The following is a 22,415-nucleotide window of genomic DNA, read 5'->3' on the forward strand; positions in this document are numbered from 1 at the left end:
ATAAAGTATAATTAGTTTCACTGTGCAGCCTTGTTATTTGTCAGCTATACTCAGTACTTTACAGATTCAGATTTTACATATAAAACATGTGATGAACAAATAAAATATGATGCATTGCTAGAGATCAAACTAGATAGCAGTCATGTAGCTAAAATTAGCTGCACCTCAACCAGCTACCCTAAAATCCTACTTACACATGAACACATCAACAGTGAATCCAATATTATGACTTAAACTTAAAACTATATTTTGCTGATCATATACTTTTGCCTTTGTAAATTTTTAAATGTAGAACTAAAATTGTGTGTTTTTACTTGAATATATGTGTGACATGCATTAAGTCTCTTGTATTCATAGTAAGTTACATTTCTTTTTTTTTTTCCATCAAACAAAACGTCAAAATCTTCCAGAAATCATGAGACACAGACACAGTATTGCTATAAAGTAAAACTTTAATTTTGGTATATAGTTTCTGACGTAGTTTCATCTCTGATTGTTAGTTTGACTGGTCAGTACAGGAATGGAATGCTGAAAGCTAAAGATTAATCAACAAGAAAGTGCACACTTGTTATCTTTCAGATTCTGATTTGTACATTATAATCCTACATTTCTAATACGTTGGGTTTTTTTTGTATTTTTGTTTACATTTTTTAAATATATCTCCATTTATGTGTATATAAAATAAAAAAACTCCTTAACTCCTAATTATTGCAAAATTCAAATTTGCAAACTGCAAATAATTGACTGACACATAAATCCAACAAGCACATTATGATAAACACAAAATATGAATAAAAGGGAAATATAATCCACTCTATAGTCAAGTCATAGCATGACATTCACTGGGATTTAAAACCCCAGTTTCTCTGCTTCAGGACACCGACTAAAAACACTAAACTCATCTCCGTTTATAAGGCCCATCATAAAGTACATTCCTTTTCCCCAATGGCGTGTCACCTGATAACCATGCACAATGGTGTACACTACATTAAAGCCACTTATTGCTCTCTCTAACATAGGTGTTTTGAGATAAAGGTACTGCTTTGTTAAAGTGCTTGGTGTGTGTGGTGTAAGGTGGTGGAGTACAAGAGAAGCCGGATTAGGAAAATTGAAGGACAATGAGGTAAAAGAGGGAGAAGAACAGTCTTTGGATGGTGGAGTTATGACACTACAGGGTCATTATGTCAATGACATGCATGCGTGCATCATACTTTAGGTGACTACCGCCTTTATAATTGATAGTACTTATCTAAGGTTAATCTACAATGTTATACTTGCACTGCCAGGCTGGTCAAATGTTACAGTACTTAAAACCTCAGTGTTTTTGCATGTTTTATCTCATGTATTAACCAGTTTAGTGCTAACAGTTCGTCAAAGCATACTGAAAGATTTTTTTTTAGACGTTTTTCCCACCTTTCTATTGTTGCATGGTATTGCAGTTGATGGGAAAAAATCTGCAAGTATAGCTGACATAAAAGTCGACCTGATGCTTACAGTGATGGATTACTGAAGCAATTTAAGTCTTTACAAGATTATGCTGTAACGAATGAAAGGAAAGGAATAATTCCCCCGGATACATGGGGAAAAACACCTAAAACATGCAAAAACCCAAGAGTGGCATTAAGGTGAAGTCACTTGTCAGCATGCATAGCTGATTGTAATTGATGCATTCACTTTCCTTTGCAAGGCTGAACAATCTAACTTTAGGAGCACTGATTTTGAGCATAAGACTGTACTGCTTATATAGCTCAAAAATATTTTTATAGCTGCAAATTCAGCCTGTTTCTGCTCTGAGAAGCAAGAGCCTGAACTCAACAGTTTAAAGTATGGATGACAAATGCATTTGGAGTGCTGTTACAGGTAAACATGAGATGAAAAAACCCACAGTGAAGAAATTCTGTAAAGCACATGGAGCGATAGAACGCAAGTGAATCCAGATAAAGTACTTACAGTACGATAAAAGCAAGGGACATACAGTAGATATCCCCGTAAAGCCAATAAAATGACTAAATCTTTGTACAATAAACCAATCAAATAAGTAAAGCACATGAAGTGTTTTAAAGCCCAGAACAAAAACCACAAAGCTCTAGTGAATGCTGGTGAGGCGACAGTTGACATTGTAGTTCAGTTCAACACATTCAAAGAAGACAAACGCTTAAAACAATTCACCGCTGTAGAAAAACATCCAAGCATTCATGAGCAAAAAAGACCCAGGCGATTGTAAAAGTAAAGGCCAGTGTGCACAGAGTAAGAACAAAGGCAAAAAATGATGCATGTATGACATTATAACATATGAATACAATAAAATAGGTTCTTCTATAGGCTGTATGGCTTCAGATAAACATTTTCTGCACCAAACATTTCCCTCCAAGGAGTGTGAGAATGTTTGCCCCCCCAAAAAAAGATGCATTTGGTATGAATATAGTGTTTCTTTTCTTGTCTTTGAGAAATAAATAGTCTTTGGAATAACGTGTAAGTGGAGTAATCAGGGATATGATGTCCGTTGTTTCAAGACGTTCTTTTAAATCTAAATTTGTACGCTTGATTACATCCCCATGTAATGTCAACTCATTTATCCATCTGATATGAAAAATACGACGTCCGTGCAGAGTATGCATATCCACACAGTCACACATATTCAAGTGGGAGAATATTTAGAAATGCGTTACTTTCTGCAGCCTTCCTGACTCCTATTTAAATGTATCCACAGTGCAGTTGAGAGTTAAGAGAACTGCCTTTGAATTGATGCTAAATCATTTGGGGAGGGATGATAGAGGAAAAAGCCTGAAGAAAATTCACAGATGGAGAGAAACCATTCTCAGGGTCTTCTCTTTATACACTATTTTAGCACCTCGTAAAGGTAATACTCCACATAAATATCACTGTCCTTTAAGCAACGATAAAAGCAGAATTTGAGGACGGGGGGAAGGTACCGCATGTCATTTGGCTGATCAATCGGGGTTTTAAACAACCCTTCTATCTCTGACCCCATCCTTGTTGACATTTTCAGCACAGTCGCTCCTTCCGACACCGTCACATGCGCTGACATTTAGGAGAGTAAATTCAATTTGGCCGAGACAGGAAAATGAGATACTTCAAGGTTTGACCCTTCCATATCTCTGCTATAATCATCCTTTTAGAAATTGGGAAGCAGGAAGAAGTCCATGCATGCACTGACAAAAAAAAACAAGCCTGTCAGGTTTGTCTGCTCCTTCCCCCTCATCTGTAACGTGAGCTTTCTGCACGTAAAGCGATACCTTAAAGAGGATCAGGAAGGATACAGTCGTCACTAACACCTAGAAAACAGCCAGAAAAACTGGAACAGTGCCTCACTCAACTTACTTAATAGAAGAGAAGGAAGCCATAGCAGATCCTTAAGATGACCTGTACGGAGAAACTTCTCTTTTTTGTAGTGAAGAGAGTGAGAACAGACTCGGGTGAGAGGAACACTCATGGGTTACCATCTAATTATTAGTGGCACTTGTTTTGAACGTGGAAAAGACTACATCACGACAACACGGTGTGTGTTTTTCTTTAAGTGGATGTGAATCAGTAAAATCATCAACTTATATGATTTATGTTAAATTCCGATTCACTGAGCAGTTGTGTAAAAAAACACGTGCAATGTATTTTACACTGGCTATTATACACACTGTACAACCATATACAGTACAGTAGAGAATGACTTTTAGTATCAATAAAACACTAGACTACGTTTTCGTGCCTGCTGATACGTTTCACTCTCACTCGGATGTGCAAAACTATAACAAATTGATTTTTTTTTTTTTAAATGATCATTTATCTTAATGCCCATGTTTGATTTTAGCTTAAACCTCAGCATGTTTACAAGATTATAAGATTTCGGTTTTAAAGGGTATTAATAAATATAGCATATTATAATTAATTTACATATTTTACACATATTTTATACCATACTGCATAGAATTACTCTTTTTTTTTCCATGACATGCCTACACTCATGGGTTAAGATGTGTGGATGTATTCTCGTACAAATTAATCTTCAATTGTCGTGTCCCTTCATATGCTGAGTAATAGTGATGTAGGGCACAAATCCTTCTCATAACGGCCTGTCTAAAAAAACAAAAAACAAACAAAAAAAAACAACTATAGAATGAAAAAAGGTATGTATAAGATTATTTAGATGTGATAAATTCAGCTCATGTGGTCTAGAAGTTTAAAAGAAAAGAATGTCAGATGGGCACTTGTTCATTACATCATCATTAAGACAGAAATCTACTCAACGACTCAGCTCCTACTTGAGTGAGTTTTAAAGGGTGTTCTAAATTGAGGTAAAACAACTAAACATCTAGACAGAAATGCAACAATGACAACGTGTGATTTAACTTTAGAAGACTGGGATGGGGGGGGAATCAAGCATGATCACTGACATCAAAACATCTGTGCTGCATCAGCTTGTCTCTCAGTCTTCCCAGCCGCTTCGACTTTGCTCCACGTTTGTCCGTCTGTGACTGTGAAAACTCCTTTGTACAACAGTGAAGAATTCCATAGAACTCCTTCCGCAGCCATAGGACGAGGCTGCAGGTCCGTAAAGCATGAAATTAAAGAACTGTGGTTCTTTTACACAGTGCTTTTGCACAGTGACTAAATGCATCCAGCTTTAAACTACATCCAACGAACACTTGGAACGAACCAACTGGCATCTGATGACAAACAGATGTTAGTACCCCTGAAATTAAAATGTGGTGGAGATAAAAATGCACCGAGTGAAAAGATTCGACATAAAATAAGGCAAACATATTTCCAATGAGCTACGCTACTCTATATCCAGCAACTTCAAGACAGAATGAAAATGTATATGTTCTTAATATTAACAGTTCAATCAGATATTGGCTTAAAACGAACAACTAAAACTTAAGTGCTATGTCTGAAAGTGAGAACTGGATTGAAGTAGTTTGCTTTGTTGATTACATTTAGGAGTAGAGACCCAGCATATCTCAGAGAATGTAGCTATGAAGACAGAAAAAGTTGTAAAAACATCAATAAACATAAAGTCAACGACTATGCAATCATTAAGAAAGAAGAACACAGTCTGACACTCAAGTAAGAATGACGTCGTTTGACAGTATAACAGTTCAAACCTTTGGTAATGCATAGTTCTTTCCTGAATGTCTCAAACTATTAACCATAAACTCTGGTCCCTCAGATAGCAGTCACTGCTGTTCCATTACTGTCTAAAAAAATAAAGAGCAATGACAATAACAAACTAATGGCTCTTTCTTTTTCTTCTCAGAGAATTTCCTTATGCTTTTTGTTTCTGGTTCCAAAAGCATCAGCAGTTTTGGTTTGTTTGGTTTCTCGACCAAAGAGATAATTTGGAGCGGAGCAGTAATGCAGCCCTCTCCTTCCGACCAGTGAAGGTAGGTGGGCGTGCAACCTGACTCCTCCGCATCCGCTCCGCCGTATTAGGGCAGGAAGGGTTCGTCCTCTTCCTCGTCTGCGCTGGGACCAGGGTCGCTCAGGCACCTCATCAGCTTCTGCTGTTCTCTTGCTCCGTCTGCTTCGCCCGGCTTATTAGACCCGCTTTGCCCCCCGGGAGGCTTCATCATCAGGCCCTGGTCCTCCTCCTGCTGCTGACTGGCCCGTCTGAACTCATCCATCATGTTGACAGAGTCTGGAGACTGAGGAGAAGCCAGGTCTACCTGTATGCGGGGTACGCTGTCTGACGATGGCTTCACGCTGTAGGCTTGAGGATCTACGAGCAGAATAAGGGTATGAAATCAGGGAATACACTTGATGTCATATCCCATTTAAAAAGGGGGAACAGTCATTCCGTTAGTGTGCACAAACATACGATGTACAAGGAGAAGAGAACAAATATACAACAAATATTAAGGTCAACCAATATACGATCACAGCACAAACTCAACAACAGCAGGCTTGAAGACCTTTTAAATCATTTAAGAAGATTACAACAACAACAACAAAAAAATGCAACGTAAGTCACAATGATCTTAATACAACACATGCTGGAATAATTCCACTTTCAGTTGGAACTGAAAAACACAAGCTGAGACTCCCACATATAACATGCTGTACTGAAATATAAAAAACAGCAGGACTTCTGTTCTTTGGCTACAATAAACCGTCTGACTCTGGCCTTGTCAATCATGTCATGAGTCGCCCTCATTAGTAATGAAAAATTAATGAATGTAAACAAGCAACATAACTGAAGCATGCATGTTAGGATTGTTGTTGGCGGTCACTTGTGTTATTACAACTCAAAAGGAATCTTCTCTACACTCACTACATACCTGGACAGATTTTGTCCTCTTTCTGCTGTTGAGCAGGTTTGAAATCAGTATCTCTGCCTAAAATGAAACCACACACTGGTTTACATGCCGGCTGACACATGCAAACATATTTCCATGAATGGGGAAATATCTGTGTGCGACATTGCTGCAGCTGTGAACAGTGGCAGTGTTTATTGTTTTGTGAATGCGGTCTTGAGCCTAACAAAATACAATGGGTGATCCCTGTGGGTCCCATCAGTGGCATTGTACATTTCTCTTATTGTTTCATGCGGCACCTTACAGTAAAAATGGTGGCAGCTATCAAGTGTTTGCGTTTGGCTGTGGCCAAGATGGATGCATTTACCTGAGGCCAGTCTGGCTCTGCACATGGTCGGGGAGTCAGGAGGAGCAGCGGGCACCGTCAGGTAGTTATTCATCTCTTTTATCTAGGAAAACACATTGTGTGTTTATTTAGCATTCTGCATATAATTAAAATGTCGACAGAAATGACAGAATGACAGAAAAGTCACAAGAAATACAATCTCTGTCTCATTTAACTGTTTGGGAAGTACAGCAGCTAAACTAAAATAATTCAGAGATTCACTATTAATCAATATCTTAGAGAAACTTTATTAAAATTATGTATTGGTTTCTTAGAAATCCTCTTGAGTCTACAGTAGCTTCTAGCACATTCACTTTACCCGAACCAAGAGTCTATTTTCATTATGTAGTATCAGGCTGATGAAATGGAAGTTGGTGGTGGCGCCACTCAACTGTGCCAATAAATCAGGCCTCATTTGTGTTGAGAAAATTAATTTAAGCTACTAAAGGTGGACTCTAATTAGAACACAAATCACAGTTTTGGCTGAGTCATTTAACTGTTGGTGGCCCAATATGAAATAAGAATGGCTGCTATGTGTTTATCTGTTAGAGTTATCACTGGCTACTTGCTGTAATATAGCTTCTGTAGCAGAATATATTATTCTATGCTACATGAAGTATATTACAAAGTATTTCTAACTTCTTTAGCAATGACTAACTCTTGTTGTGACCTAGGGCAGGGTGATATGATGATATATATATAATGTGACAACAGAAAAATGTCGATATGATGCTCTTCCTTTTTTCTTTGTGTCACAATCACATTCTTTACAGCAATATTTCTCATCATTTGGAGTCTGTCCATCTTTTGCGCGGATTAAATTAATAAATTACTCTTCTTCTTGGCTTTTTACTCACAAAGCTTTTATTGCATTTAGAGTAACGTAACAAGTTTAATTGTTGTCAATTTGAGTACTTCCTGGTTCACCGTCTCTCCTCTGCTGCGCTGTGTGCAGCACACACAGGAAGGGCTTAGCCCCGCCCTCGCTGAACCACAGAGAGCAGAGGAGAATAGTGCCACCATAAATGACAGAAAACTCAATAGAGACTATGTTTATTTATGTTATTTACCTTATTTATGTCTACTCATTTAATTTCAGCTAGTGTGAGAGTCTCTGCTGCTTTTTGCTGTCATTTATGGTTGTGCTACTCTGCTCTCTGTGGTTCAGCAAGGGCGGGGCTTGGCCCTCCGTGTGTGCTGCACACAGCACAACAGAGGAGAGACAGTGAACCAGGTGAAGTACTTCAGTTGACGACAATTACACTCGTTACATTACTCAAAGTGCAATAAAAGTTGTGTGAGTAAAAAGCCAAGAAGAGTAATTTATTACTGTAATCCGCGCAAAAGATGGACAAAGACAAACAGGGAGCTCTCACCTAAAAGCTGGGCTACTTCTGTCGCATGGACGTGCTTTGGGTATGAAAAGTCACGGATCAGAAACTTTTTATTCCTTGAATTCACAGAAAATGTGCTATATTGTGATATGTATTGTTATCTGGATATGAAGTGACCTATATGGGGACATGAGATTTTGGTGACCGGGTATCATTAACATTCAACAAAGCAGACAGCTGGCTCAGACTGAGACTGATAATCATACCTTTTTCTCCAACTCAATCATCTTTTGCTTCTTCATAAGGAAGTCACCGAAGCCATCCTCGTATGGATCAGCCACCAGAGTGTGTCTGTTGTAGGAGCGCAGCTGAGAGAGGAGAGACATTTCAAGAAGTCAATTTACTAGTTAACAAATAAAAGTTAAGGCATAAAAATGTTTGATACTGATTGGTTTGGTTGTACAGATGCATTTGGACTATTTCAACCTCACAGTACATGGCTCATTCACTCAGGCTATGGGGACCAAAAGGGAACAATACTCTTTATCAGTATAAATCAATCAAATGTGCTTTCTTGTGTCCATTCAAATTAAAATTCAGTATTAGTTAATGAATAAGTAGAGCTATTAATGTAGTGCTACTTGTGAACTAGTGCCAATCAATATGATATAAGCTCATGTAAGAGCAGTGATATGCTCTAAATGTGATACATGTTAATAAAGCTTTAGCTAATCCAAACAAGAAAAAATATGTGTAATAATTGTCATCATCATTCATATAGCAGTAGTGTTACCCTCTGTCTTGTCCTCTGAAGGTTACTCCTGAGGATCTTCCTGATTTCCTCTTCTCTGCCTTTAGGCAGCTGTGGTAAAACTCTTTCTACAGGCTTGGCAGGAGGAGGCTTCTTGGGCTGGATGTTCCTAGGGAATACACAGGAAAAAACAATCAAGAGTTTGTGTACTGCAGACCAGTGGAAACAGCTTAGAGGTACTGTGCGTGTACTGTATCAGAACCATCAGAAGTCTATCTGATGGCCTTTTGTGAAAACACACAATTATATATTATGCGGACAAACAAACTACTCCAAGTGACAGCTTGTCATTTAACAGCAAACTGATTTAGTACAGAGACCAGGAAAAATAATTTACCTAGAAATGTTAGAGCTCAAATTTGGTAGTGGATACTCATTATCAACAAAGTAAGTTTTATTATACTTCTTTCTGGCACTGCTGCGTGAATTTGTCTGACAGGTCTGTCCTTGGGTTGAGAGAGGCAGAGTGAAAAGACAAAATGTAAGTTCTATTGTGAGCAAAGAAATTCTGAACATAAACTGTCTCAAGCTTTTACTTACATGTAGTGAAAAATGACTGATGCACCTACACTGGATATCAAGACTGATCAAGGCTTAATTTATTAATTTATCACTGATTACTCAGTACTATAGGTGTGAAATTAATGAGGCCTGTGCAGCTGCTTACAGGACCTTTTTTTTTTTTTTTTTTGGAAAGATTACTGCATACTAACATGCGCATGAACAATGATAGTAAAAGACATGTTGCATCAGGGAGAAAACATACCTATATATATATATATACACACCTATATCGTTCGTATTTAATATCACATGACGACTGCAAGTGTAGGTAACATACATAGAAATATCTCCTTAACATCTAGAATCTGTCAGTACTGTTATATAATATAATGGCTGCGATTAATTCATAATACTTTCAATACGCATACTAGCATGTTGGAAACAATATGATCTGCATTTAGTGAATACAAGACATTTTAAAACTTTAAGGAATCATATTTAGACAGTTTGGCATTTTTAGTGCTCAGTACTTACTGCATGGAAACTGTGGAGGGCACAGCAGAAGGCAGCTTGACTCCCCCTCCACTCTCCACCAGCTCAATAGCCTGTTTCATCTCCATCTTGTGGTAGAAGGCAATGAGCTGAGGCTCCTTGGAGCGTTCGCCTGCAATCAGGCACTTCTTCACATACTTTTTGTTGAAGCGGTTCAGTCTGGGAGGAGGAAAAGAGTGACAGACCAGAGAAAAGAGAGACAATCAATGATCATTTTGACAATGGATCAGTAATACTAATAATTCATTGAGTACAAATTTGAAATATTTGCAGATCCCAGTTTCTGTGAGTCAAAGATTTGCTTGATTTTCTAAATATGAAATGATTTAAAGCATTATTTCAGGCTTGTGATGAACACTTGTCATAAACCATTTATCAGTAATGAAAATAATGCAGCCCTAATCCTCAGTAACTACAAATTATAATGTCAGATCACTGTGAAATCCATACTTGTCCTTCCAGTGGTGATGTCCATAGTGTCCACAGATGTCCTCAATTCCAGTCAGTAGGTGGTCAAGGAACTGGAGATAAAAAACAAAGAGGCAAAACTTTTAGAAAAAGGAGACTGACATAAAAACTCCAGGTTGAATCAGACTTTCAGCCCTCAGCCTTTTCTGTGGAATATTTTCACTATTCATTACACAGCCTTTGAATGCTACAAAAATATCATGAGATCAAAGCTATATCTAATGTACACACCCCTCCAGAGCCCATATTACACCTACTTTAGTACATATTTGTACCACAGTAGATTTAATTTAGAGTAATTTGATTGGTCAAAGACTCATTTCTTTTATGTTATGTTGCTTTGTTGTCTCTTTCACCAATGTATGTACAAACTATATGTATACCACTTGGAGGCAAAATGTTTACATATGCTTACTTGTTTTTTGTGGTGTATAAACGATCATTTATGATCCATAACTGTGATTACAGGCACTTGGGTACAAGACATTACTCAGCTGCATGTTGTACTTTTTGCTTCACCACTGTTCCCATTCCTCACAGTAAAAAAAACACCCTCCCAGGTTACACTGCCAACATCATTATCAGCAACAGCAGGTGATGAGCTTTCAAATGGAATTCATGAGAGAAAACCAGCAGCAGCAGCAGCAGCAGCAGTAGCGGCAGCCAGGTGATTGATTGGACAGTGGTTATTAACTGTGGCAGCACGCCTGCTCACACAACCAGGGAAATGTACAGATGCATTTGTTGCTCGGACTGCAGCCGACCTCGGGTTGCTCTGATGTCCTGACTAAGCCTGCAGATGACAATCTGACAAACGGTGTTGCTATGGGAACAAGTCATTAAACAGAGCCACTGAATTTACTTGTGCTTTGTCAGAAGTGACTGATTTATAGGAAAAACTGCCCAGCACTGCGGGGGTGAGGGTTAAAAAGTCTAATTTTTAAAAGTTTCTCTAGAGTGTTAATGCTAGTAGATCAGTAGTGAAACAAAGACTCAATACAGCAACATATGTTCTCTACTGGTCATACTGATCCCATGTCATAGGTGTGTCTTTTTTTTTCTTTTTCTTTTTTAAAAAACACACTGTTTTTGTCCCCCATCTATAAAAAGCCCCTCATAGTGCAGTGAACAAATATGTGATAAATTCCTGATTTCTGACCAAAATACCTTACTGTTTTAGGGTTGTTTTGCTGTCCCTCAGCTAGCTCTGTTGACTCTAATCACTTGTGTTTTACAGCAGAGGCAAAGCCATTAGGAAAGACTGCTCTTCTAGCCACGAGCACTGGTGACTCACCACAAAGCCCCAGAGAGGGCTCTGTGTGTACTGTGTGTGTGTTTATCTAAGCTGTATTAATAGCTTAGAAGCACTCAAGAATTGTGGACCACGGTGATCACTCATGGATGTGTTTGAGTTTGAGTGTGTGTGTGTTTTAAGGTATTTTTAACGAGCTGGTGAATGAGGTACTGTTATTAAATGGGGCAACAACACTGTTCTTACTGAGTTGTTTCATAATGATCAAAAATGTGTGGATTGACACTCACTACGCTGATCCAGTACACTGTTCAGTATGTGATGAAGTACCACCACACAGCCAGTAGGTGGAAGCAATAATCAAAACTTGATGGCAAACTGAATGGGTTCAGAGACTCTTTTCTGGAACAGGATGTCATATTTACATAACAGCATATCGACCGCATGATCGACCGTATGATACTATTATAAAACAATTAAATATTAAATTTAAATAATTTGCATGACTGTACAAATAACAGTATTTGCATTTCTGCTGTCTCTGTGCAGAGGAAATTACTAAATAATAGGAAGTGAAGATGCAAGGCAGTGTCTTAATGAGGCATCTTGGCGAAAGAAGATGGTGATGAATTTATCAGTATTTACTACATGTACCTCATCTATACCCCATTTTGTATAGATGACATGTTGTGGTTCAAAACATTTCAAACCATTCCGACATTTCATTCATCATCTGTATACCAAGAGGTTCTGTCATAAATATGTATAAACACTCAAAAACCATCAACTTTGGATGGTGAAAGCTGAGGATGTGTGAAGGTTAAACGGTCGTACCTGGGTGTGGATCTCCTCATTAATGGAGCGCTTGGCCTCCTGTTTCTTCTTCACAGCCAGCAGCTCAACCAGGGGTTTGATGGTCATGCCCTGCAGGAGGGGATAAGAGAAACAAAACATTATTCACTGTAAACATCTCCTGACCTTGGCTAAAGACAGAAATAGGCTCGTATCACCCACTCTATGCATGAGAATGAAAGGGTGGATTTGCATGAGCACCTTGAAACTGGTATCTCTAATGTCCTCTAATCTCTCTGAGTATGTGATGTAAAACACATAAACCAGCACTCTCTGTACTCTGCTATTAACCACTGCTGATCAGCTTATCAGGTCACACCTGTCTTGGTTTACAATTCCATTGAAAACAAAGCCACCATGTTTTCATTCATTGAAATCAAGCATAAGCTCACTATCGTCACACATTTCACAGTTTTCAATGAGTGATTAACAGAAACAGCAGGTTTTCACATGACCTTTCACAACAACCCCTTTAGAGGGTGACAACATGTGGGAAGTTACAGTTCCCCTTTAAAATCAACATATTTTAGAGCTCAAGTTTAAATATGACAAACATGATGAAATCCTTCTGTACATAATGTACAAAATATAAATATCATGTTGTGTTCCCTGGAAAGACAGACATTCTTTGAAATATACAAAGTGAAGGACATAGGGAAAAGAGATATTTTCTTGCAAGATCAGCTCAAGAGAAATCCTCCACTGCTAAAACTCTGATGCTCAGTCTAGACAGCGAGTCATGCATTCTCAATTACACTTAAGAAAAGTATTATTTCATATCAGCAACCTGCTAGCCAGAGTGTTGTGGATCACTGTGATCATTTTATCGAGGAATGTGACCATAAACACAACTTATAAGTGCAAGCATCGACAAAAACGACTGTTTCCTCTTTGATTTAAATTGTTTTGTCCAATTTAACTTGTAGCTATACTAGAAATATCTTTATGTGTCATCACATTACTTTTTTTTGCTCAATCTTCAACATGATTAAGAAAGATTCACCATCAAACTGCAGAGTGGGTCCAGGAACGCAAAAAATCCAACGTCACTCTGATGTTTTACCTCTATCAGATTATAAGGAGTAGCGCTGGTTAGCATTGTATGGGGAATGATGTATGTGTGTGAGTGTTTGTGTATGTTAGTGCCCATCATTACCTAAAAGGTTGAGCATATGATTCTGCTGCATAAGGAGATTAAGCCGGCCATCTGGTTAAAAATTATAGACTAAAGTGAATGACAGAAGATTCTAGCTCCCAGTCCTACGCATGCAAAAGAACCTACACTTTAATCATCTCATGTTTACTCCAAATAAAGCACACAAAACATGACACAAGGACATTCAGTGACTACATTTATTCCTTTACCATACACAATGAAAGAAAGTAGTATTCCATAGTTATCCTGAGTCCCACTTGGGGATGGGAATTGTTAGTATCCCATCCCCATCGGCCCGTTTTTTTAAAAAAAATCATGTATTTAACAAGTCAATATATTAAATAGTATTCCTGACATCAAAATACTGAGTGAAGTTTAGAAAGAATAAAGAACATAAAAATCATTAAAGGCTAAGTCATCCTGTCCTCTGTCCTCCTCTGTCTGCTGCTGATATACTCGATGTTTATACTTGTTTAACAGGCGGTTTGATAAAGTAGCTCTTACAGTAACGAGTGTGAATGTTTGTGTTGGCACAGCACTGACACAGAGAGCAGAGGAGAGGACAGAGAGGAGTGGCTGCGGTGCAATAATAGATTACACAAAAACCAGAATTTTCCTGATTAGTTTCTAGTTTTTTTCAAGTTAAATTTTAGAAGTGGTTCCAATTCAGAACTGGGTTTTGGGAGGCATCCCTAGTCCCACTTCAGACCAATCAGTGCAACTTAAAAATGTCAGAATGGCGGTGTGTCATTCCCATCATTAGTATCCAAAATACTGTATATTGCCTGACAAACCAAATAATTATCAGTAGTCCCTCCCTATGTTTCATCAAGTCCCTCATATAAGTGAGAACCACAGATTGCTGCTCAATTTGGATGATTTTCTCCATATTTCAATACTTGAAGATGTCTGATCCTCATAAATATGGAATTAAAAACATTCTCTCCTCTAGGGCATATGGAAATTTTTCATAGATTGTCTGCATTCAATAAATTTATACTACTACTACTACTACTACTACTAATAATGATAATACTGAGCAGCCTAATATCAGAAGTAAGCGAACACAGGAAAGGAAAGGTCGTCCGCTAAAATAATACAAAAGTTATTTTTACATGACCCATCATCAAGTAAATATAACAATGTACTCTGATTTTCACACCGTCTCATCCAGCCCTACTCTCTTCATCATTCTCTTACTCGCACATATTGTAAACACACTTCCAGCTATTTATTCCAGGGGTGAAAGTTGTCTCTACCTTCTACCTCCTGGTCTGCCTCTGTCTCCGCATCAGTCTGCCAGCGCTGAATCGAGCATGAATAAAACATGTTTCTAATCTAGTCTCTGAGTACTGAGGACATGTTCAGTATTTTAGCTGCTGCCATTCTGGGCCTGATTCACATCCGAGCATCTTCCTACAGTTTTACCGGGAGAAGGTTTTATCAGACAGGATTGAGCGGATGCATGGCACGGTGCTTAAAACAGACAACACATAATATGTCCGCAATCACTGCCTGTGTGTCTTATCTTGCCTTCATGTGCTGTTTTTGAATTTTATCTTGAGATTCGGTGGGAATGTGTCTCTATATAAACTAGATTTTGTATTCTTTCTGCACATGTTTTAAATTTTATGCATGAATTGGCTCTCTTTCCTGTCTGTCAGTGTGCTTCAAAGTGACAGCGAAAATTAGAATTTCCTATAACAGCTGGAACAGTTTACTTCAAAAGCGAAAAAAGCAGAAAAAAAAAGAAAATCTGGCCACTTGAGGTTGACGAACTGATGTGACATCAAATAAGTCGTTTTTCTGGGAAGGCAGACGAAAAGCCAACCTCTTCCTGAAAATACATGGATGTTTGTTCGATGTTCACTCCTCAGTGTGACCACTAATCATGAGATGAACTGAATAGTTGTAAATAAAACATTTGTTCTAAACTAAATAGGTTTTGTTAAGAGTACCAGTCGACAGTGATGGAGGTGAAAACTCAAACTAGATATACTAAGCAAATATACCACACCGACGAGGAACTCTTTTGCAAACCAATACAGTTGGTGACGACAAATGCAAATGAGTGGGTGATATACAGAACATGTGAATTAAATCCACACTGTCTCTTGCACGAAATAATTCACAAGAGAGGAACTGAAACAATGTCTAATCTGTTTTAAGTGGAAGTGATTTTTAAGTGTTTAAGTGCAGCAATCTCTCTGCACAGTTTAAATATATAATGGACCTTATTTAATAAACTGAAGTCATGCATGAACGGTAGGTATAATAACATCCCCTTATTCAAATTCCTTATAAAGTTTCCTTCTCCTAAAGTCCATTTAGACAAAACAAGACAAGATGATGGGGTAGATGGGGTAGTCATACCTGGACAAAGACAGTGAAGAAGATGACAGTGATGATGGCAGTAAGGAACATCTCTCTCAAGGATTTTCCAAATTGGTTCTCGTCCAGCAGGAAGCCCAGGGAGAAGGCAATGGCACCTCGCAGGCCACCGTAGGCCACAATGAACTGGTCCTTGGTGGTCAGCTTGACAATACGGAACTTGTTGATAACGTAGGTCAGACCAACCACACCTGGGAAGGACAATGTAATGAGAAACTGAGGCTGTCTGTCATTATGCCGAGTTATTGTTACTTTGTGTGAAACACTTTTTATAACCTGTTTATATGCCAGGGATTGTCAGTAAGTTTGAAAAATAGCAAAAAGAAATACTAAAGCCAAATGTGATTTATAGTAAATTTCCTAAAAACTTAAAAAATGTCCTAAAAAACATTGGAATTGTGCTTTAACTGACAGCACAAGAACAACTTTATTGCTTTCCATCACAAGATCTTGAATCATATGATCCGTTATTGACTGCAACCATTTAGTCACAGACAAAACGTCTATGTTTGGAAAGTCTTCAGCTCTTTGGGAAAATAGTAGAAAATGGAAAAGAAGATGAGAAGTTAAGATTGCACTACTCAGCAAACCTGTTCATTCTTTCACTTTCAGTCTCTCTTGCCAGTGACACTAATAACTCTAAGATGACAAATCAACAGAAGGACTTGTGACAGCCTCAAGTCAACATGGAAATCCTCGCTGGCGCTTCCTCTCACACAGTTTCTCACAATGTTTGTGTTACGAAACATTAGGGCAACATTTACTCCTGTCAGTGCTTCAAGTTCCCTTTTTTGGGAACAAGGCCTTTTACCTTTTTGTGTAGATTACAACTCAAAATACAAAGTGTACAATAACAGATTTATCTCCTTTGAAAAGAAATACTGATAAACTATCATTTTGAGCCTTTTGATCTGTACTTGTTGCTTTATTACCTTAATGACAAATCAGTTTAATCAAAAACACTTCAAGAATAAACCAGAAGTCACCTCTGCCTCCTGACCACTAATGATATAACACTTCCTGTTACACGATAACGGTTGTTTCCCCTTTATATTACTTCACACCCCAGCATGGCACCATTACATCGATTTTGAAAAGTTTTGCTAATCACTGCAGTAGAACTGACCTATGACCCGTGCCACCAGACACAGAATAACGGTGACTGTGACAAAGATCCAGTTCCAATTGTGTTCTCCGCCCACTGTAGCCACGCCGAGAAAGATGAAAATGAGTGTCTCGCTGACGCTGCTCCACATTTTCAGGAAGTACTTGATGGTGGTGTGGGACTTGTGTGATATGTTGGCCTCCACATACGGTCGCATCACCGCCCCACATGCTATTAACCTGGAGGGAGAAGAAGCAAATGTTCGCTCAGTTAAAAGATTAATGTAGGGATAGAATATACAGTACTAGTCAAAAGTTTGGACACACCTTCCCATTCCCTTGAATGAGAAAGTGTGTCCAAACTTTTGACTGGTACTGTATATTTATAGAAATATATTTTTTCTTCTCTTATCTGCAAATTCTTGTGATGTTTGGCATTCATAAATGAACATTCTTGAACATACAACTAAAAAGCAGCTATGTAGCATTATTCTAGACATTCAAAGGGAACGGGCAGGTAACAGAAATTGTGATTTGACTCCAGTTGTCAGCAACAGTGATGTCAGAGTTTTCCACTAAAGGAGTGCTCCAGTTACCCATCTTTAGTTCCACAGTGATTATGGAAAAAAACGCGACACCAACTGCGATGTCCCCATCCCTGTCTGGTGACCACTTCTCTATTCCATTCTAGTGTCATGCAATGTTCCTATGTCAAACATGTGGAGGCCAGAAATGAACTCCATCCAAGTTCCATCAGCTGCAGCAGCTGCTCAACATTCAACCCCATTCCTCCTTCATGTCAATATTGCTTTGGCATTCAAGGCTTTAGGGAAGTGATGAAAGGAATTCACACCGGTAAACTATTTCAGTTCTTCTTTATAAACAGATGACATGAAGGAACACCTTGACAAATCCTGTTTTTGATGTCAGGTGCAACCAGAGAGCCACGGGCCTTGGAAGAGATCGTCCTTGAAGCTAAACATCCATTGGCCCTGACACACAGGGGAGACTCAGTATATCATCACCTCCTGTCTGCATCGTCAATAACTCCTAGCACCTTAAACAGAAAATGGACTGATACGTACTGGAGGAGCTGATGATAAATGGCACCTCAGAGAATGTTGGACAGCCTATAAATTCAGGTCCGGTTTGGGTGCCGTTAGAGTTGATTAATTCATTCCACCACTGGTTACACAGAGTGTAATATGCCACAATGTATCTTGAGTTACTGTCCAATGGGAATAGCTGAAATGGACTTTCTCTGGCAGTGGGAAAGCTACATGTAGACCATGACATCTAATCATTGAGGGAAGAGTCATACATTAAAACCATGTGATACAAGAGGGATGTTCCTGAAACAGCTGGAAAATTTCAGATACCAGAGAGCAGACATGATACGCTGGATACTCAAGCTATATATGCTGAACCTGTATCAAATAGCTCACAGGGTCAAGGAAGGCATCAAAGCTACCGGTTTGTTTGGTTTTTTTGTCTTCTTGTGCATCGTCTTGTCTTGTCTTTTCTAATCTTGTGTTTCTATGTTAGTTGATTACTTCCTGGTATGAATTCTCAGTATGAACTGTTAGTGTGCTATGAATTCTTACTATTTGTTACCAGTAGTTTGTATTGTTTTGCCTGGAGAAGTCTGAAGGGAGGATGGTGTGGGTTAAGGGGTTAATATGATATGGATATAGGCTGTATTGTATTTGTTTTACTTTTATAATTCCTTTTTTTCTTTGTCCCATGTCTCTTTATGTTTGAAAAAGTTCTATATCTGTAGAAAAATGTAAACTTATTAAGATTCACCAAGCTTTTATCATATCTTGTGATGACTACTGCTTTACACGCAGGGCTCATTATTTTTGGTTTTCAGTAAAACAAAGATAAAAATAATCCTGAAGTCAGAGAATATCAGGAAAAAAACGCTAAAAATGTTGGCAAAGTGGCAGCTTTTCAGTCAAACAGAACAAAAAACATGTTGTGATGATATATATATAAAATAAAATAAGAACCCCTCAAACTTACGCCATGATGCCAGAGAGGTGGAACATTTCAGCTGACAGGTAGGCCATGTAGCTGTACACGAAGACAAAAAGTGGCTCGATAACACGCGTGTGGGAGGTGAAGCGTGAAGTGAAGGCAGCCAGGATCCCATAGATAGCTCCCACTAGAACGCCGCCCAGTGCAACCACGAGGAAGGAGAGAACTCCGAGGAAGCAGTCCATCAACGTCACCGTGCCAACCTCTGAATACTCCACAAATAGGTGGTATAGTACCTAGGAGAAGGTGGAGGGGGAGGAAAAGAGTGAGTGATAAAAAAGAGGAGATTAAAAAAACAGGAGTAGGGGACAGTGTGAAAAGACTGGAAATAACAAGACAGAATATCGCTTAAGATATACAAAAAAAGGCAGCTTCAATGCCTACCACAAATTAGAACTTAAGTTTGTCATGTGTTGAGAAAGTATATTACATATACCTGCACTATGGGGCTGTGTTAATTATTTGACTGTTCAAAAAGGGAATAAACAAGTCACGACGGAAGTTCATTGGAAATAGATTTAACCTCTCAAGTGGTTACATATTTCACAATAAAACAGGGTAGAGGTCACAGCAGATGACAACTCCAAAACCAAAAGTCCCAAGGCAAGTCACGCTGTACAGAGTCAAGTCAATTTTTTCTCTGAATTTTGTTCAATGTTTTGCCAGGACATTGTTTTATAAAAGTAGGTTATGTAGTAAAAGAAAATAGATTGGTTATTTTAAAACTGTATTTAGGCAGCAAAATTACAGACTTTTCAGGTTCAACACCATCAACGAGGACATGCTTTTTTGAAAATGTAGAGGCTAAGCACATCCTGTGACAGTTTGGTAGAGGAAAATACACCAGCGACTTTTTACTCATGCCAAGATGATAAAAAGATATTTAAAGTCCAGTACCAGTCATTTGCTTAGTATCTCACTATGAGAAAATATAGACTCCTGCAATGCCAGACAGGCTAATCATGCATATCGTCTGCCAAACACTCCTAGACTGATGAGCTCTGGCTTTCACCAGAGCCTGCACTCAAAACTGCCCCTGCCAATGATGATGCAGTGCCATCCAGCTTGTATAAGTGTGTATTAAAGACAAACCTAATACACGTTGACTATAGTATATGTCCTGAAGACAAAGGTTCTTGTGGAATGGACATGCAGAATATTTGATGAATATATAGGAGACTATTTATAGAAATATTTAGCACAGTAATAATTTATGCAATTACTGTGCTAGCTGATGTCAAAAACAGTAGTGGATTTAACTGAACTTGGCACCTTTTGCAGCTACGAAGCAGGCATTGTAGGTAACTTTATACTGTAGATGGTGTGGTTTGGGAACAGGCCAGCTAACAGATGGTGTGCTGTGAGCAGCTAAGGTTTGTTGTGAGGTGACATGCTAGTAAATGGTTCACTCGCTGTGTGATGAGAGATTAAGTCTTACTAAAAACAGAATTAGATTACACACCCTGATATGATCAAACCCAGTGACTGAGTCTGAAACTCAGAACTAAATATTAAAGTTTTAATTTATGTCAACAAGAAGCCTTCTGGGGGAAAAGGTTTACATATTATTTTATGATGCTCCATACAAGGAGATAAACTTGTTACTCTGGACATCAGAGTCATTACTGCTACCCAGTTATGGCCTCTGGGTTACAAGTAAGGGTTCACATCAAGTGCGATATGACATGAATGCTTGACAGAGAACTGTGCATTCAGGACTTCTAATCTCCAAGTCTTCTATCTTATTTGAGTGCTGGTGAAACAATAAATGCACTTTCTCATGACAAACAGGATCACAAAAGTCTGCATTCAACCACAATAAATCTTATTTCCTGTTTTAGTTACTCACAACAGTGACAGCGTCGTTGAGCAGTGACTCGCCAAAAACCAGGATGTGCAACAGTTCGTTGATATGGATCTCCTCGAACACAGCCAGCACAGCAACAGGATCCACAGCTGAGATGATGGAGCCGAACAGCAGGCAAGGCAGGAGCTCTAGCTGGTGGAGGTCGGATGGATTGGCTGGCTTGATCTGACACACAGCATACAGCAGGCCTCCAATAAAGAAGGCGTTCCACAAGGTCCCCACGACAGCAAACATTAGGATGGTGCCCAGGTTCTCCATGAAGGGACGGATGGGCAGGAAGTAGCCAGCATCCAGGATGATGGGCGGCAGCAGGCAGAGGAAGAACAATCTGGAGTCCAGCACTGGGGGGACCTTTTCCCCAGCTAGATTGATGAGCCCCCCCACCAGGAGACCCACCACAATCAACAGGCAGCTCTCTGGCACGATGCCGGACAGACGAGGGATCAGGTGGAACCCTGGGAAGAAAGATGGAAAAAAGAACGAGGGGGAGATTTACCTGGGAATTCAAAGCAGGATTTATTGCTTCAGGTCTAAACAATCTTTTTGAGTCTGTGTGTGTCTCTGTCTGAGTGATAAGCAAGTCAAGGTGCGCGTGGGTAAGATTATTTGGAACTGTTCCCATCTGTTACTCTCACTTTATAAAAAGGCACCACTGCGAAAGCAAACTGAAACTGGCTAACACAACATAACAAGACCAATCAGCTGTGACATACCACACTTGTGTGAGTACTAGCACCACACAGACACAACATTTCTAACTTCTGCTTCAGACTGAGCAGCCACTCTGATGGTGCAGAGCTCTCTCACGTTAAAACATGCCACTGTATGTAAACTGTGTATGCATGCATGTCATTGTTTGTTTTGACCTTTGTACATCAGTAGTAATTTCAACATCCAAATTAGTATTCTGTACAGTCAGTGTTGCAAATGTAAAGACAAAAACATTTTGTACAGGCTGTATAGACGTGTTGGAGCTTGCCTGCATTCATAAGATTATTTCTGCTTCTACTTGTCTGTAACACAGAAAACTTTTAAAGTGCCTATATTCTCAGTAGGTGTTTAAAATACAAAAAAAAAGTGTTATTTCCAGTCCTGAAGCTGAGGGCTGGTTAAAGAACAAGGAAATCGTACTGTTTGCTGTGTAGTTTCTGGTGTGCTACATAACACCATCGCCCTGTGAATTCTTAATGGAATTTATGTAAAAGACATGCACAGCATTTATCGTAGATGGATCTTACATGACTGTCTACAAGTCAAGGCTGCAATTTAACTACATTTACCATGACTTCACATTCAGCAGATGAGACTTAAAAGTAAGTAAGTGAAACCATTGACAAGGAAAGAAAATCTTTCAAATTCCATTTCTCCTCTGGTTTACATACTAATCCCATTTTGAAGTAGTTCCACATAATTGAAATAACCTTGCAATT

The 22,415-nt window shown here is 38.8% G+C and overlaps 1 protein-coding gene across 2 annotated transcripts in view; it reads right to left on the reverse strand.

Moving 5' to 3' along the window:
• Nucleotides 1-434: 434 nt before the first annotated feature.
• slc9a1a (solute carrier family 9 member A1a) overlaps nucleotides 435-22,415 on the reverse strand; it is a 32,651-nt gene continuing 10,670 nt past the window's right edge. The window contains exons 2-13 of one of the 2 annotated variants that reach the window (XM_044358579.1): nucleotides 20,968-21,440; nucleotides 19,104-19,354; nucleotides 17,101-17,318; nucleotides 15,957-16,165; nucleotides 12,410-12,499; nucleotides 10,306-10,376; nucleotides 9,838-10,014; nucleotides 8,782-8,908; nucleotides 8,255-8,356; nucleotides 6,637-6,718; nucleotides 6,294-6,350; nucleotides 435-5,734 (exon numbers count right to left, since the gene is read on the reverse strand). In XM_044358579.1, the coding sequence (XP_044214514.1) occupies nucleotides 5,445-5,734; nucleotides 6,294-6,350; nucleotides 6,637-6,718; nucleotides 8,255-8,356; nucleotides 8,782-8,908; nucleotides 9,838-10,014; nucleotides 10,306-10,376; nucleotides 12,410-12,499; nucleotides 15,957-16,165; nucleotides 17,101-17,318; nucleotides 19,104-19,354; nucleotides 20,968-21,440 (2,147 nt within the window). In that variant the 3' untranslated portion in view covers nucleotides 435-5,444. The remainder of the gene's footprint in view (nucleotides 5,735-6,293; nucleotides 6,351-6,636; nucleotides 6,719-8,254; nucleotides 8,357-8,781; nucleotides 8,909-9,837; nucleotides 10,015-10,305; nucleotides 10,377-12,409; nucleotides 12,500-15,956; nucleotides 16,166-17,100; nucleotides 17,319-19,103; nucleotides 19,355-20,967; nucleotides 21,441-22,415) is intronic. The other variant, XM_044358580.1, reaches the window with a different exon arrangement.

This window comes from Thunnus albacares, chromosome 8 (assembly GCF_914725855.1).
Source record: "Thunnus albacares chromosome 8, fThuAlb1.1, whole genome shotgun sequence".
NCBI classification, from domain to species: Eukaryota; Metazoa; Chordata; class Actinopteri; order Scombriformes; family Scombridae; genus Thunnus; species Thunnus albacares.